This window comes from Schistocerca serialis, chromosome 2 (assembly GCF_023864345.2).
Source record: "Schistocerca serialis cubense isolate TAMUIC-IGC-003099 chromosome 2, iqSchSeri2.2, whole genome shotgun sequence".
NCBI classification, from domain to species: domain Eukaryota; kingdom Metazoa; phylum Arthropoda; class Insecta; order Orthoptera; family Acrididae; genus Schistocerca; species Schistocerca serialis.
This window is the reverse complement of record NC_064639.1, coordinates 427,227,048-427,244,695: the sequence shown is the minus strand read 5'-3', so window position 1 is coordinate 427,244,695 and position 17,648 is coordinate 427,227,048. Positions and strand designations below refer to the sequence as shown.

Here is a 17,648-nt window from a genome sequence, read left to right as displayed (position 1 = left end):
CTCATTAGATCTTAATCTAAAAGCCTCAGTTAAAGTGAGAGGAGAAAGTAAAAACTGGATTGGGCTGGGAAAAGGTGTAAGACAAGGGTGCTGTCTATCACCTACCCTTTTCAACCTCTACTTGGAAAATATGATTGACCAATGCTCATTAGATGACAAAGGAGCAGAAATTGGAGGAAGAAGAGTAGGGTGTTTGAGGTTTGCTGATGACATGGTCCTTCTAGCCACAGGGGAAAAAGAATTACAGGATTTGGTGGACACCATTGAAGCGAAAAGAAAAAATTATGGAGTGAAAATTAACACAAAGAAAACAAAAGTATTGGCACTAGGAGGAAATAAGGAAATAAACATTATTCTGAATGGAGAAATATTATAACTGGTGCAAAATTGTAAGTATCTTGGAAGCAGGATAGACACCGACTGGAAGTGCACCACAGAAGTTAAAACAAGGATAGCAATGGCAAAAGAGGCATTTTATAAGAAAAGGAGAATTTTCTGCAGCGGTCTGGACAGAGAACTCAGGAAGAGACTCATAAAATCTCTTGTATGGAATGTTCTTCTGTATGGCGCTGAAACATGGACTTTGAGGGAGAAAGACAGAGAAAGGCTATTGAGATGTGGACATGGTGGATGATGGAAAGAATAAGTTGGATTGACAGAGTAAAAAATGAAGAGGTACTGATAATAGTGGGAGAGAAAAGACATTTACTAGATGTAATAAAAAGAAAAAAAGAAATTGGATTGGGCATATTTCAAAAAAGAATGATGGACTGATAAAAACAGTTTTAGAAGGTTATGTAGAAGTGAAAAGGAAGCAGGAAGGAAGAGATTACAGATACTGGATGATGTGATGGACGGTACAACATACAGCAGCCTTAAGAAGGAAGCAATGGATTGCAGAAAATGGAGAAGCAAAGGACCTGCTGATATAGCAGAAAACTGATGATGATGATGAATATGGTTTTAGATAAAATTATATATTTGTTTTAGGGTAGGTTTCATCGTTGTGTGTTAAAGTGTGCTGTTCAGTGACAGCAGGCTTCTGAGGTGAGTGGCAGATGATACCAATCCCTGGCCTCAGACTACTGCATGAGATGATGGAGGGGTTTTGTGTTCTAGCAGTTTTGTTTTCCAGGCAACTAGATGTGTTGTTATCCAGTCATAGATAGGTCACTAGGTTTAGAGTTTAATGTGTGGAAGTTGTGGAACAAAATTAGGAGACTGAAGGAGGTGTTTTCAGTGATCTAACAGTCAGTAGTTAGTAGTGAGAGGCTGAGAGAAGTCTCAAAGGATTGCAAGAAATTCATTGGAGCATACGTATGATCAAAGGAGCAGATGCAGATGGTGATCAGAGTGGTGCTGCATGAATCAAGGAAAGTGAAGAGGGGGGGGTGGGTAGCCACTAAGGTAGATTACTGAAAGCTATATTCTGGACAGCAGATGCAAGCAACATAAGCCAACTCAACAAAACTGTAGATGCTTCAAGCTGGTTAGTGAAGACAAATAAAGTAACTGTAGAGTGGCAATCCACACAGATTGCATTTGGTATGTTAAAAAACACATACATGCTTCCACAGCTGCCTAAGGAAATCATGGATTAGGGCAGGGCCTTAGCTAACACTCTGAACCAGGATTTGGACATGGCACAAAGACAGGGAAACATGAGTGGAATCAACAGATTTGCAGGGAGACTTTCCTCAAGTGCTACATGCTCAGTTAATTCCCATTTTGCTGTTGGCAGAGTAGTATCTGGAAAAATTAAGGATGGTGCAAGGAGATTTATCACCAGAACTACATCTAGTAATAGAGCCAAGCAGCCATAGCTTGCTGTTCTGTTACCGTGGTGTTAAAATTGGTGTAACAAAGGATAGTGCAAAGTTGTTACTCGTGGCTGACAAGCATGCTAAGAATACTGTATTTCAAACTAATCCATTGCATGTTGGTACATTGGTGAGTGGATCTGAATCTAAAGCAGATGATGCTATTCAAGAAGAAGTTAAATATTTTTCATGTATGGTTAAAAATATTGTACATCTAATGTTCTGCAAGCATAAAGGAAAAATAAAATTCTGAATAAAAGTTTTGTGTTACAGCTGATGTCTGCATTGGCACTTTTTAAGCAAATTGTGACCATATCAGATACTATCCTAATGCCCTGAGGCTTCCAATTCTGCTTCCTGATTCAGAAGAGAGATTTGAAAAACTGGAATTAACATTGTACAGCAACAAAATTCGGAAAATATGGCATATACACATCCTGTCGATGGCTTATAATCTTTTCAGTTACTGTAGATTTACCAATACTGATATCTCCAATCAAATACAACTGAGGTTTCCTTACCTGGTTCGAGTAACTATGTGTTACACAGTGCACTCTTATCCAGTGAACTCAGCATCAGTTGAGAAATCTGTGCAAGTGAGAGAGGAAGGGGTGCTACTATTAGCAGAAAACAGGGATCAGCATGTCATGATGACTGAGGGTGAGCTCCAGCAATGTCAGAGCAGGGTAGTCACCATATACCTAACTCCCGATTGCAACAAGTGGGGGCATGTGCTTCATGCAACTCTTTAAGGATAAAAGGTTTGTGGAGGAATGACCTTGCTTAGAAGGAGGTGACCAAATCAGTACCACGCTTTCAGTGCGCTGGTTTACATTGGATATACTCAGTGCACAGTGACATGGGGTTGGTTGCTAGTTGCTATGAGCAAGGAAATTCATGGTGACAAGACGTTTAGAATTGGGAGGTAGTGGACTATTAATCACTGGGATTATGTGTGAAATTACAGGACCCACATTTCATTTACCAGCTACTATGATTGGAGTTACTCTGTACTCATATTGCCCAGAGATGTAATTGTGCAACAGAGAACCAGGCCCGGGCGAGACCCAAAGGACTGGAAATTCTCTGTGGACGGGGGCAGTATAGTGCTGCTACCTAATTTTTGAGTAAAAATGATGTCTTCAGCAAAAATAATGAGTAGTAGTGTGGAAGCCACTGTGAAGCATTGAGTTAAAGGCCACAAACCAGTAGCTGTTAGTGTGGCGACATATGGGTCACAGTAATAGACATGCAAGAGAATTTCAAAGCCACGATAGCTAAGCACAGCATTAAACTGTAGCACACAAAGGTAATCATGTAGCCAACAGTGCAATGTCACCACACCAGGCAGGTCTTTTGCAAGAAGACTAGATGTCAGGTCCCAGTAAAACAAACATTTGCTAGAGGCATATAAATAACTCTGGATTTTGAGGCACAGATTATTCCCTCTCACTGGAAACCAGCAGGACCACCTCCATGCCAGAGCTACACCAGGCAATGAGACAACTGAGTACTGCCAGCAGTAGCCATGGGATCCACTGTCTGACTCCTACCTGAGGGCAGCGGATTGAGCCCTGTACATTGCAGACACCACACACTGCCACCGCAGCTGCTTGCAGAGCCATTCCCTGAGCAGAACACCATCACAGCACATCATATTGTGCTACTGGCATCAACAGCTGTGGCATCCAAAGGCTGCTGGCCTCAGAAATGCAGGGTGCAGTTCAGCAGCTATGGGCAGAAGCCGATGCTTGTTCACAAACACCAGCCAGGAGCAACAGGCAGAGAGAAGTCTGGCTCTCTATGTCTCTATGTCATGTGTTGAAGTCAATAAAAGTCATGCTTAATGATTAACAGTATTTCATCTGTGGACTTTGACCCCCCCTCACCCACTCCACACCCTTCAGAGTGGGGTCAGTCACTCTTTAGAGGTAACTGTTTGTAGGGAAGTGAAGTGGAACAGCCACAGATGCTCTGTTGTAGGTAAAGCAGGTGGTAGACAGGAGTTCATTGGTAGAATACTAAGGAAATTCAATGTCTGCGAAGGTATCTACACATCTCTTGTGTGACCCATCCTAGAGTATTGCTCAAATGTGTGGGAACTGCACCAAGTAGGACTGAGGAGGGGGGGAGGGGGGTATTAAGTGTATACAGAGAAGGGCAGCATGAATGGTCACAGGTTAGTTTGACCTGTGGGAGAGTTTCATGTATTGCTCCTGTGGGACTCATGAGGGCAAGATTAAATTAATTGTAGCACACACACTGAGGATTTAATGGTCATTTTTCTCATGCTCCATATGGGAATGGAACGAAAAGATGCCCAAGTAACTGGGTCAATGAGGAGTACCCTCTGTCAAACACTTTACAATGGTGTGCAGAATATAGATGTAGATGTAGAATCTTATAAATAGAATTAACAAAAATTATGCTTTATTGCAAAATATGTCCTAAATGATCTATATTGATGATCTGTCCGATACGCAATTATGAACAACACAAATGGCAGGCACAGTGAAACTGACTTGAGATTTGGTACATGGCTTAAACGTTTAACACAGCAATGAGCTTACAACTTTCAGTGCTTTAGCATGTGTCAGAGTTTCATTCACTCTAGAATAACAACAAAATACTTAACAGTAACAAAGGTCTACTTCCAGTGGTCTTCAACACTAAGTGCTGATTGGAGGGACAAGTAAATTACCCCACCTTTCCTGCATGCTTTCTCCACTGTTGCATTCTACCCTACCCTTCAGTGAGCAAAAGTTGGAAGCCTTCAGTCAAATAACATATTTGCTTCAACACCCGCTCGTTGACCTACATTACTGTAGCAAGGTAACAGCTAGAGCTCCATGTGAGTGAGCTGCGTAGGTGACAACTGTCTGTAATGAGCACACTGTTGCCACATAAACCTGTTAGTGGAAGACACCTGTTCAGTGTTAGTCTTTTCTTTATGTCACTTCTTGGACAAAATGTCACTCAGACAAGAGCAAGCATTTACAGTCACAGGGTGATGGGAAGGCTTTTTCTCAAATACAGAACACAGGAACACAAAGGGTAGAAGAATTCATGTTGCTCTCCCACTTAATTCTTAAAGTATTTCTTTTTTATTTCTTTTTTTTCCACAAAGTTTTTGCAGCCCTTTTATGTCTGTGTCCTTGACAGTGATCCATCCCCCATCCCATTGGTATAGCCCCAATCAAAAGCTTAGAAATTTTTAAGAGTTTGTTGCTCACATGCTCATCCTTGTCAAGAGCATTATGTTCCAACTTTATGAATTCTTCTATGGCTGATTTTATACTTCTACCACTTTATAACCAAAATTGGGATTCACTTAAAGGTGCTATTTATTCATGTAATTCATTAATCCATCTTACATGATTCATTTTATTATTATTATTATTATTATTATTATTATTGAGAAAGATGCCAGCAGGAAAATGGGCTTATAGCTTCTAAGTCTTCTGCACTACTTTTCTTTAGCAGAGGCAAAATTAATGTCTGTTTTAAGATATCCTGGAAAGTTCTCCGATGTGAATGACTCATGTACTATGTTTGTTAAGAGAGCTTATATGCTGTGTGTGCACTGTTTCAGAGCACAGATTGCCACTTCATCCAAGCCAGCTGATTGGACTACTTATTACCTTATCCATCTCCCTTTTCTGCTTTTTATTATACATTTGTCTGTTTCTCTCTGTTTTCTGTTTCATACCATCAGAGTGCTTTTATTTATTCTCTGCACTGTATATTATTTTGTCATTAAATAACTTATTTTACAGCTTCAGCACCCTCCTATAAATAAGTTTGCACCTATCAAAGAAACTTAAGAACTATGGCTCATTATGACTCTTTATTGTATGGGCATGAGGTATGTGAGGGTCTGGGAAGACTTCATAGCAACTACTATTATCCATTTGTTTTTGTGAAACATTGTTACTATAGGTGGTACTTTTACAAATCTCTTTTGTAAAGTTGAATTTAAATAACGTTGAGAACAAAGAAAATTTTGTATTTTTGTTGGTTTCTCTACACACATCACCCCAACTCTGTTTTGACTTATGACGAAGGTCTTTTATAGATGTGCAATTCAGTTTTTTACCAGTACTTTCATTGTAAGGATTATATGATGCAGTTGTTCACAGTGGGGAACTTTGTGTCACTGAAGTAACAAGTGATTAATGAAATCAATAAGATGACATCCCACTATCATCATGTATGCAGGGACTTCAGAAAGTATGTTAGACATGTCTTACCATTGCATAACAAGAGTGGCACATTGTCAGAAGACAGTACATGTCCCTTGTTCTCTGCAGACACAGTTTTGTTGTGGTATGGATAACAGGCACACCACAGTGTGCTGCAACTATAAACGTACTACAAATCTGAGGCAAGCAGGTCAGTTCAGTACTGTGAAATTCTGGAGGTAGACAGTACACAATGTTGTGTCCAGCCATAATAGATTGGTGTCAACAAGTTTACCAAGGTCACACAGACAGGGGTGATGCTGATCTGGAAGACCATATGTCACACCAAGCAATTTCCATCTTCTCTGAAAGCTGAAAGAACATCTTACTGAAAGAGATTTTTCAACAATGAGAATATTCACACAGTTGTTCTTAAGTGGCTCCTTGATCAAGGTGCAGATTTCTATTGTCGAGGAACTGAATGACTGGTAGAAAGTTCTGACCACTTTTGACAGAGACTTAGTGAATTTTGTGGAAACTAGAATCATGTATCTGTGTCACATTTAAGTGTAATGCAACATTCAAAAATGCCATAGTAATCTGTAAGACCCTCGTATAATCTTAGATGAAAATTAAAACAGAATGTTAGATAAAAACATTATTTCTCTGATGGCCAGTATAATATTGTCTATAATATACTGTTATATTGATAACTAATTATTGCATTTTTTTGCAGGTAACAGATGAAACAATGGAAATCTTGAGGCACTTTGGCTATGTGTTTGAACAACGTGGCCTTGTTTCTGTGAAAGGTAAAGGTCAGTTGATGACATACTACCTGATTGGAAAAGAGGGACAAGATGGTGTGACAGCATCAAATACAGTTCAAAATGAAGGGGAACAGCCTCAGAATGAAGAGGCACAGCCACCACTTGAAGACAGTCAACAGCCACAAGAGCAGACTGACCTGCACAATAGAGCATCGCCAGCTGATGTATCTCCTCTTGTTACTGATGATTGTAGGTAAGGCCACTCTACACTGGCAAACTGAAGCATAGACAATCTACAGGGACCACATAGAGAAATGGCTGACATCTTTTACTATGTTGAACACTCATGTGTGATATTTAATGTGAAATGAATGTACTTATGAATGACTGAGATGAATCAGCATTATATGAGTAAAATCAGTATTTCTTATATTAGGTATTGATCAACAATCAGCCACAAATGAGGATAAGTGGTGCTAAATATTGTGAATCAGGCTGTACTGGTCATATGAGAGTTCCATGAAATTGCAAGACATGGAACGAAATTCATAAAACTCCACACTATGTTTGCAATTCAGTAATCAACTTTGATAGTATTAGAGGATTTTGTTGTACTCTGTTTGTAATTATAGAACAAAAATGCTGTTCTAAGCATGGGCCTAATGTGTTTTTGTACAAGGCAGTTTTACAGTACCTTCAAATTCTTTGTAAATAGATGATTCTTAGAAATTTAACTTTTAGTCTTTCTTTAACAAAGGCACATTAAAACATGCTCATTTTTACTTATTGTATGCCATAGTGACTTATAATAAGTAAAATTTTACATTTCTTTTAAATATGTGCTGTTTATTTATGAATACATGAACTGTTAAAAATAAAAATAAGAGTTAAGCATACTTGATGAACAACATGTGTATTCAATAATTGGCAGTTATTGAAAGCACTGAATCAGTACTATTTTATGCTATGTCTGAAATATGTAATCAAAAGACATTACCTGTTACTAATATCTAAAACAGTGCTTAGCATCTTTTGTGAAAATCTGTTGTAGATTATGTATTTGTCATTATAAAGACATTTCTGAACAGTACTGGTACTGGTAATTAATTAGATATGTGTTTTGTTTGAGACTGATAAATTGTGTGTCGAAAATGTATTTACACATAGATCGGATTACATACAGTTAATACATTTACTGTGTAACATGGGATGTTCTGTCTACAGCAGATTTTTCATCTATCATGCTTAGCTTACTTTCTTTAGAATAAGAGCAGATCTTACATCACGCTTACCACAGAGTGGAAATTAAATATAAGTTTACGTCATTTATGGTTCGTTATCGTGATGTTACACTACTCAATCAAGAACCAAAAGACAATTTTACTTTTAGTATATATGTTAAAATAAGCCCCCATATACATAAGAATGTTGATTAGGAATTGGATCACAATGTAACACAAAACAGTTCTGATTGCTGCAGTACCCACAGTGGTGTATAAGTTTTTAGTTTCATTTTTATTACGTGAATATTTCGATGGTGATGGTGATGTTGGTTAGTGGAGCACTCAACATCATGGTCATCAGTGACAACAAACGGGGAAAGTCACTTGCTGAGAGCAATAGATTTAATGTGTGTCTACTGCAGGGCTCATTCTGGCACACTATAATTACTACAGAATAATTATTTGCTGCACATCTTAAGTTTATAAATAGTATTCATTCAGGGTTACATGTGAGAAATGCATTGATGCTAGCAAGTTACCAACATGAAATATACAGTAGTGGGATTTCAGTACGTGTTAACAGTATTTTAAAATAGTGATTACCAGCAGCCCCTCAGTGGTTGTCAACAGGCACCAGGTCACTCACTCCTCAACTGTCAAGTTTTATCACTATTCATTCTACACACACCAACTTCAGCATAGCTTTTAAAGGATCTGCATGTAGTACCTTAAAGAAATAAATCTGATGTATTGAAGGAATAAACAAAGATGAGAACTACTGATGTCATCAGTAGTTTTTGAATGAAAAATCCGTGAAAATAAATTAAAAAAGTACTGAAGTGGAATGAAAAATGGTTAGCCTTTGGGTATCAGAGCTTCCATATTAGGAATTTTAACATATAAAAAATTTTGCAGGTTAACAATGAACATAAACAAAATCCTTGCAACTGATCCACGTTGTTCACTGGAACACAATACCTGTCAAAAGCTGTGGCAGTCCATGCTACAGTATACAATTACCAGAAACTTCCCACAGTGAGAGTGTGAGTTGCTAACTGCATAGTATTTTAATGAGTTTGATAGATTATTTATGCAATGCAGTTAAACAAGGGAATCCACAAGATGACCAAACAGATTTAAACTAAAACAATATATCACTAGAATGATGAGTGGAGCTTAATCAAGATGTTTAACAAGGAGCATGTTTATTTTTACCCAGCAAACGTTCACTGATTGCAAAGAACTGAAAAATGGTCTGTTTTATGATGGTAATCCTAATGATTTAATTGATTTTGTTGTAATGACTGAGAAATAATCAAAACAATCCAATCAGATTTGAATAAAAGTGATATGTCTAACAAGAAAAATTGCCCATTAAAAATACAACAATACATGTACTGCAAGATGGCCTAAACTACAAGTAATTCAGGTGGAAGAGCATTTGATATTCACTTCTATTTATTAATGTTGCCTGAAATACTACTCTTAACAACATGCAGAAAAGATGTATAAGAAAATAAAAACAATATTCTACATCTGAAAGGAGAAGCAGCTTAATCAAGGCTATGGATAGTTTCCAAAAATAACATAAACATTTATGAGGACTGGTCCATGTAGCTCTGCATTTTTCTGTACTGAACTATCTTTATTCAACTTTTTGCAGCTGATCACTTAGAATAGTGAATGACAAGCAAGCAACAGCAAACATCTGTTAAGTATTGGCTGTATGAATCTAAAGAATATGGTGAATGTATAACTAAAGTAGATAGCAGATAAATGTGTCGCAGCTGAAGTACAACAATTTAAATGACGGAGAGTTCTTGGATGAGGAGACATGTCATTCATTAATGAAGAATGAAAGGCTGCATAAGAAAGAGTGAGCTACGAACTGTAATAATAATAAAACCAGAACAGAAGGATCACAGAAAAATGCATCTTTCAAAACTGAAATTGTACTACATAGGCATCATGTGTTGAATTGTATTAACACTCTTTCCACTTTCTCCATTGGCCCTTCCCCACACTCTTTTCCAATTTATATACTTCCATTTATCTCATTTTTAATTGTATGCGTTACCATATATGTGCTATAAATATGAACACTCTCTTATTATGTCATGTGTGCCATCAGTTTGTTCAGCAGAAATTCCAGAGAGAATTTAACTGTGAAAATTACTGAGAAAGTGAGCATTCACTGAAAGTGATAAGGTTGCTTCACAAGGCTCAATGTTTGCAGTCAAGTATGCCAAATTTGTTTTGTGATTGTTGACTCTCTGGAGCTAAATGAGTTATTATGTCAAAAGGATTTTTTATTTTATTTCATTAAAGTATCCTTGTCTCACTTACAGAAATACTGATGAGAAGATACAAAAAGCTGTTACATGTTTAGAGGATGGAATTTCTCAGTATTTCCCATTTTAATGGCCACTATGAAATATTCTTGTTAACAGCCTGAATAACCTGTATGAGGCTGTGTGAGAGTATTGCACAAAAGAGGATAACATAAAAGTTACTGAAATAGCATTCTAGATTATGAAAGAGGTAAAACTATTTTTGTACTTAAAATATAACATTTTCCATACTATTTATTGATTGGTAAGATAAAACAGTACTGGAGCTGCTTAAGTTTCAGTTTCAGTGAATGACAAAGTACTTGGAGGATTGTACTTATTACATTCTTTTTACACATGAAAACAGATTCTTGACTGTGTTTGACAGCTTTTTATTTACTTTGGAACTCACAGTCAGTCCTTACTCTGTGTTTCAATATTTGATAGCAGTTAACAAGTTTGCTTGTGTGGCGATCATCTCCAGCAAGCACAAAAATAATCATTAGCTCAGTTTTGTCCAACTGAGAAATAAATCTTGTAAACAGACCACAGTCTGAATATTAATTAAACATTTCCAGATCTTAATATGAGCTTTGCATTTGTTGTGCCAACTTGATCGTAAATTATTGTAGCCTTGCAAGAGTGAACTCTGTCTCATTTAGAAAGCAGCATCAAAATCAGTGTAAAATTCAGAGGAAGTCCAACATTGTAATTTAAGTTATTGGACTCTCACTGTTGATTGAATACTACAAAATGTACAAAAGTTACAATTTAATGGTTTTATAGTTATCATTTTATGAATATTTGCATAGTGACCATCTTAAATATCTCACTGTATATATATGAATATAATAGAGGGAAACATTCCACGTGGGAAAAATATATCTAAAAACAAAGATGATGAGACTTGCCAAACAAAAGCGCTGGCAGGTCGATAGACACACAAACAAACACAAACATACACACAAAATTCAAGCTTTCACAACAAACGGTTGCTTCATCAGGAAAGAGGGAAGGAGAGGGAAAGACTAAAGGACGTGGGTTTTAAGGGAGAGGGTAAGGAGTCATTCCAATCCCGGGAGCGGAAAGACTTACCTTAGGGGGAAAAAAGGACAGGTATACACTCGCACACACACACATATCCATCCGCACATACACAGACACAAGCAGACATTTGTAAAGGCCCTTAAAACCCACATCCTTTCTTCTTTCCCTCTCCTTCCCTCTTTCCTGATGAAGCAACCGTTTGTTGTGAAAGCTTGAATTTTGTGTGTATGTTTGTGTTTGTTTGTGTGTCTATCGACCTGCCAGCACTTTTGTTTGGTAAGTCTCACTATATATATATAACAATTTTGTGTTAAGTACTGCAATTTACATACCAGTAGTAGTTCCTTGTTCATTTGTCACAGTCAATCATATATGTTGAAATTTTGAGATGTCATATTTAACAAACATTTAGGTAAATGGATTTCCAGTATGCTGGAAATTACTTATGTAGGAACACCTAGTATGAGAAATATCACAAATATCTGTTAACAATTACACAACAATTTAGGGATGTGGAAGCATCTAAAACTGGACAATATCCTACTTCCCAGGTTTATGCAGGCTAAACGTGAGACATTTCTGTACTTGTTCACTATTCTACATTTCCAGCAATTCTTTCCCATCACTATTGTACTTAAGAACACATCTTTTACAGGCAGTGGGAGTTCTATGTTGGTACTAACTCTTCCTCAGTCTCTCATTCATGTTATCTGTTCTATTGTTATTGTTGTTGTTATTATTATTATTCTTTGTCTTCTTAAAATCACTTCTTCACTGGATGTTCAATGTATGGGTTGTTATGATGCTACAGGTTACTTACGATATTAATTTTCACTGGTGGTTTGTAAGTAAATCTTAAAATGCTCAAATATTGAATCAGAAACCTCACAATGTTATCTGTGGCATGCCCTGCAGAGAGGAAATCCACCTCAGTATTAGTTTTTTCATCTTGGGAAGCATGAATCATGGTGGTGTTTTATCAAAGGTCTACATGTATGACTACATGATTACTCTGCAATTCACGCTTAATGGTTTGGCAGAAAGTTCACACAACCATTTTCAGACTATTGCTGAATGGTTCCACTGGCAAATAACACATGGGAAAGATAAACAACCAAACCTTTTAGTGTCAGCTCTGATTTATTTGATTTTATTTCAATGGTAATTTTTCCTGTGTACGCAGGAGTCAACAAAGTATTTTGACACACAGAGGAGAAAGTTGGTGATTGAAATTTCAGCAAAAGCTCTTGCTGCAATGAAAAATGGCTTTGTTTTAATTGTTACCATACCAGCTCACTAACTAGATCAATGACACTCTCTTCCCTACTTCATGATAATAGAAAATGTGCTGTCCTTCTTTGATGTACCATCTCCATTCTGCATAGTAGGAGACATCAGCACAGAAATTTACATTTCACCTATAACCTCCAGAAACTATATTTAAACATCCTTCTCACTTGCAGTCTAATGGTTTCTGATCCAGAAATATTGTGTATATGGGAACTGGTGACACTAAAATATCAATTAGTACTTCAGTTTCTAGCTCTCTGAGCAGAAAATAACAGGAAGTCTCTAAGTTTACTAAGCTAATCATTTTTACTTTAGTAATGATGGGAACACAGTGACTCAGTAAGTTAATCTATAGTATCTTGTGCAGACAGATCAGTCCACACTGAACTTTATAAAACAGCGCTAAAGCACCCTCAGTGCACTTGAAGTTTCAGCTATGACAGCTATTTAGGTAATTCCATATCATGTAATCCTAAAGCAACACAATCACATTTTAAACCATGAATATTTCTTGCCATATTAGTTTAATTATAAACCTACTGTTTGTCACTGTTCTCAATCTCATACTAATCACTTGAGGATAGCAGAACATACCATGATAAGTTGTTTACTAATGTAGTGTGATCTTGTGATGGTCAGATCCCTTTGTTGTTCTTAAAAAACGCCCTGTTCACATCATAGCATCAGTCAATGAGATGTTGATTGTGTTAAGTCTATAATAAATAATGTATCAGTAGTGCAAGGCAGATTTTCTAACTGCCTTATCAAGAATTTGTAGGCAGTCGGAGTCCTTGTTTTATTTCTCACTTTTATTGCCGTCAGCAGTGTTACTAGCCACATATTCTGTTACTGGTTGTGTGCTTCATTATTGGCTAAGATTTGTTTAAGATTGACAAATCACAATGTAATCAAATAATGGAAGTTTTGGACCTTTGTAAGCAGGTGAAAATCAGTTATTGACTCCTTTTACATTGGATTCCTCCAGTTATGAAATCTTTTCCATTTGGGTTATTGGATTTATTTAATCAAATTGACAATGGCCTATCACTTAACACATTCCATGATCATATGACTTTTTTCAAATATTTATTGTGTATGTTGGACCAGTATCACAACTTTTTTTCATAATAATGAGACGTTCATATCTGATAATTACAAGATAGTCCGCCCCCAGTAGCTGAGTGGTCAGCGCGACAGACTGTCAATCCTAAGGACCCAAGTCTGATTCCTGGCTGGGCTGGAGACTCTCTCCACTCAGGGACTGGGTGTTGTGTTGTCCTAATCATCATCATTTCAGCCCCATCAAAGCGCAAGTCGCCGAAGTGGTGTCAAATCAAAAGACTTGCACCATGCGAGTGGTCTACCCGATGGGAGGCCCTCATCACACGACATATTATAAGGTAAATTTCAGAAGCGTCCACAGCTCCAGAAAATGGGAAACAGAACCTCTGCTTTTTTATTTCACCAATGTTCACACTGAATGAAACAATTTGGCCACATTTTTTCAGTATACTCATTGCATTAATGAGCTTTTCAAACAAAATACTTCAAATCTGCACGTTATTGGAAGTGCGTGAGACATACCCACTGATTTTCTCCTGCTTTATCCAGACACACAAATTATATATGAACTACTGGTTCTTCACAGAAGGAGTAAACAAGAAAACTGTATCACCCCAATAGCTAAATGATTTTAAAATATCAATGTAATTCTTTCAACTTGTCTTGAATTCTGAGTTAAAATCTTTAGTATTCAATAGATCTGTAGCAATGTGCAGTTACATATGTTCAAGTTTACTGAGAAATGTGTATTTACTCAGAAAGGAACACTGTCATTTGCGTAGTGCATTTCATACCTCTATACAATGTTTGAAAGGTCAATGGCAGCTGCTTCTAGTTCTGAACTAACAATACTATTATAACATAAGAATGACACAAGAAGACAATATAAGGAATCCAGAATCTGAATATAATGTAGCAGACAATGTGGATCAAATACCAAAACAGCTATAAAATGTTAATAACAAGTGCAAATGACTTGAAGCAGTACCAGTACATAATCACAACTGAAGAAGACTGGAAAAGTCAAATAGTAATGGTGAAACCTACAGACATTATATGAAGCCACAATGTTCCCAAAAATAGCACCAACAAAATATCATGAGACATTTTAATCAGCATTATCATTATTTAGCTATTATATCATTACTACACATCTTTATGAATACTTTGATACAGTTATGAGCAATACTCCTTGCAATTAACTTTTTACTGACTTGTTTACTGCAAAGAGGTGAATAAAGTAATGATCAAATAGAATATGAGGAGAATATGAGAGTCATCTATGATGATATAAATAAAACATTTTAAACATCCCGGACATAAATAAAGTTACTTTGAGCTATTAAATCTTTCTTTGTCTCCAGTGTGAAATTTACTGAGGATAACCTAAAAACTTTTAACACTGTGATCATATTTCCTAAAATTATTTTATGACAAAAATGTAAAAAGTAAATATGTTTTTAAAACTTTTGTACAGTGTGAGAATATATTCTATAGACCTGTAGGTAGCTCAGTTAGAAGAGTAGTATGATGAAGTGTACAATGATCTATAATAATTTATAAGAAACTTTATACTGTGTAAATGAGATTGGTATATTAGTTCTGGTGTTCCTGTAACTCTAGATTTTCATTGCAGTCACAGTGTATAGTTTTCCTGTAAGTTGTAAGTAAAATAACAACAGTTTCTCTAAGAAAAGATAGAAAAAGCACTGTAGTAAACTGATGTTAATGAATTGAAATATCTCTCTGTGAGCATAAATATTAATTTTTAACAGTAAATGTTAAATTCAGTGCTACTGTTGTGGTAGATCACCTAGACTGCAAAAGATTTTTATATAAAATTTAAAACATTCAGATGTGTTCAGTGTCAGTCTTGCTGTAGCAGAAGGTTTAAATGCTTGAGACAACATTCAAGATATTTGTTCAAATGGTTGTGATGGTATTTAGTTGCTTGTCAGAACAATATGTGATTTTCTAATATAAATTCTTCTTCTAAATTATTCTATTGATATTGTTTCCTGAATACATTCACTTCAGTTAGTTTGACATTGTGTCAGTGTATTCTATTCAAAATATAAATAGCATAGAAAATGATTTGCAGGACTGTAAAAATTTGTTTGGAGAATCAATATTTCTAGAATAATCGATCTTTTTGTTGCATATTTAAGTTACTTGTGGTATAATACACTTAGTCATCACAAATGATTGTATGATCTTTTCTTGGTGGTGCCATTCCCAATGTATTGATGTCATAAATGGTTAGACATTTCAAGAAATAAATTAAATATACAAGTGAGCAAATTTTGTATGTAATACAGAAGCAAAGTGGCATTAGAGTGGTGATTGTGTACAGGTATACTTTATCTTCTCGGTTGATATTTACTGAAGTTTTACATTGGTTAAGCTAAAAGAGAAAACCTAATAAATAGAATATGTATTATTTGTTATGTTTGCAAGGCTAGTGAGATGTCAATAAATGCATGTGTCAATCATTTGTGTGTGCAAAGCGTCATTTAATTTGTTAATAAATTACAGTACAAGAGTTTAATAAAATTGTTGCTGACATGAATGTGTTTCTGTGATTTGTCACTACCCTTAAAGCATTTTGTGGTACTGCGCGCCATGGAATTTGAATCCCCACCAGACGTCATGTACATCGAAGACCCATAGAGAGCCAGCCGGAGTGGCCATGCGGTTATAGGTGCTACAGTCTGGAACTGTGTGACCGCAACGGTCGCAGGTTCGAATCCTGCCTCGGGCATGGATGTGTGTGATGTCCTTAGGTTAGTTAGGTTTAAGTAGTTCTAAGTTCTAGGGGACTGATGACCACAGTAGTTAAGTCCCATAGTGCTCAGAGTCATTTTTGACCCATAGAGGCCTCTGCACCATTGCGCCGTGAGCTGTGGTGGTGCGCACCTCCTGGCCCGCATTTAGAGTGAGGGCACCATGGTGGAACACATGGTTGCAGCAGCCAATAGTGGCATCCCTGATCGAGTACTTAAGTGCCTGCCTGTCGCTCAGCCTGCCAGTCTAACCTTGCGTACGTCGCAGGACATATCACCTAGTATTAGACAGCATATTTACTTTTGTGTTTTCTTTTTGAGTGGACGTGGTTGTCTTGTTTAGTTTTCTTGACTCTGTTGTCCATTCTTGTTGTTTTTGTATGGTCCTTCATTGGTCGTGTCCATCCTCTTCCGTTGTGTTGTTGTTCGCGGACCGCTCCACGGGTCCCACCGTGTTTCTGTCATTTCAACCCCGCGACTGTTCCAGTTGCCGTTACAACACATTGTGCTGATGAAACCCAGATTGTTTTTACTTATGTGATATGATAACTATCAGCCCATTATCATTTGATGTTAAAAGCATGTGAATGACTGGAGTTGTATTTCACAGAAATTTGATAGTGAGTAAAGAATTTAGGAATAATGGAGACCACTGTGTAGTTTCATGGCATGGGTGTGACAATGCAATGGAGAAGTCACTGTTAGCATGAATGTAACTACACTAGCCAATGGTGTGTTAACTACACACCACTGAGCTGAACCCCAGTAAAGGGAATGAATCTTGATGTGTGAGTCAATCTATTGGGAAGCAGAGAGTCTGAACACCATGAAGAGAATGAGCATGGAGAAAAACACAACACGCAACCAGTGTGAGTGAATATGTGAACAGAGAATTGTGCAAGATGAAGGCTTGGTTTGCAGGTGTTGAAATCAGCATTATAACTGCCAGACCTGGCTTATTGTCACCAGCAGGTAAAAATCAGGGCCAGTTGCACTGCCTGTGCCACACTTTACATGCACCCACCATGTCAGAATTTTGTACTACAAGGGCAATTCAGAAAGTAAGATCTGATAGGTTGCGACATGAAAACCACAGTGAAAATTAAAATTGTTTTATTTGCAACAGTTTGCTGCACCTTTCA

At 37.0% G+C, this 17,648-nt stretch overlaps 1 protein-coding gene across 1 annotated transcript in view; it reads left to right on the top strand.

Annotated features, from left to right (window-relative positions):
• The window catches only part of LOC126456037 (adenylate cyclase type 3), a 418,454-nt gene extending 411,426 nt beyond the window's left edge, over window positions 1-7,028 (top strand). Inside the window, exon 19 of the mRNA XM_050091793.1 lies at window positions 6,738-7,028. Coding sequence (XP_049947750.1) covers window positions 6,738-7,028 — 291 coding nt within the window. The remainder of the gene's footprint in view (window positions 1-6,737) is intronic.
• Window positions 7,029-17,648: the final 10,620 nt, after the last annotated feature.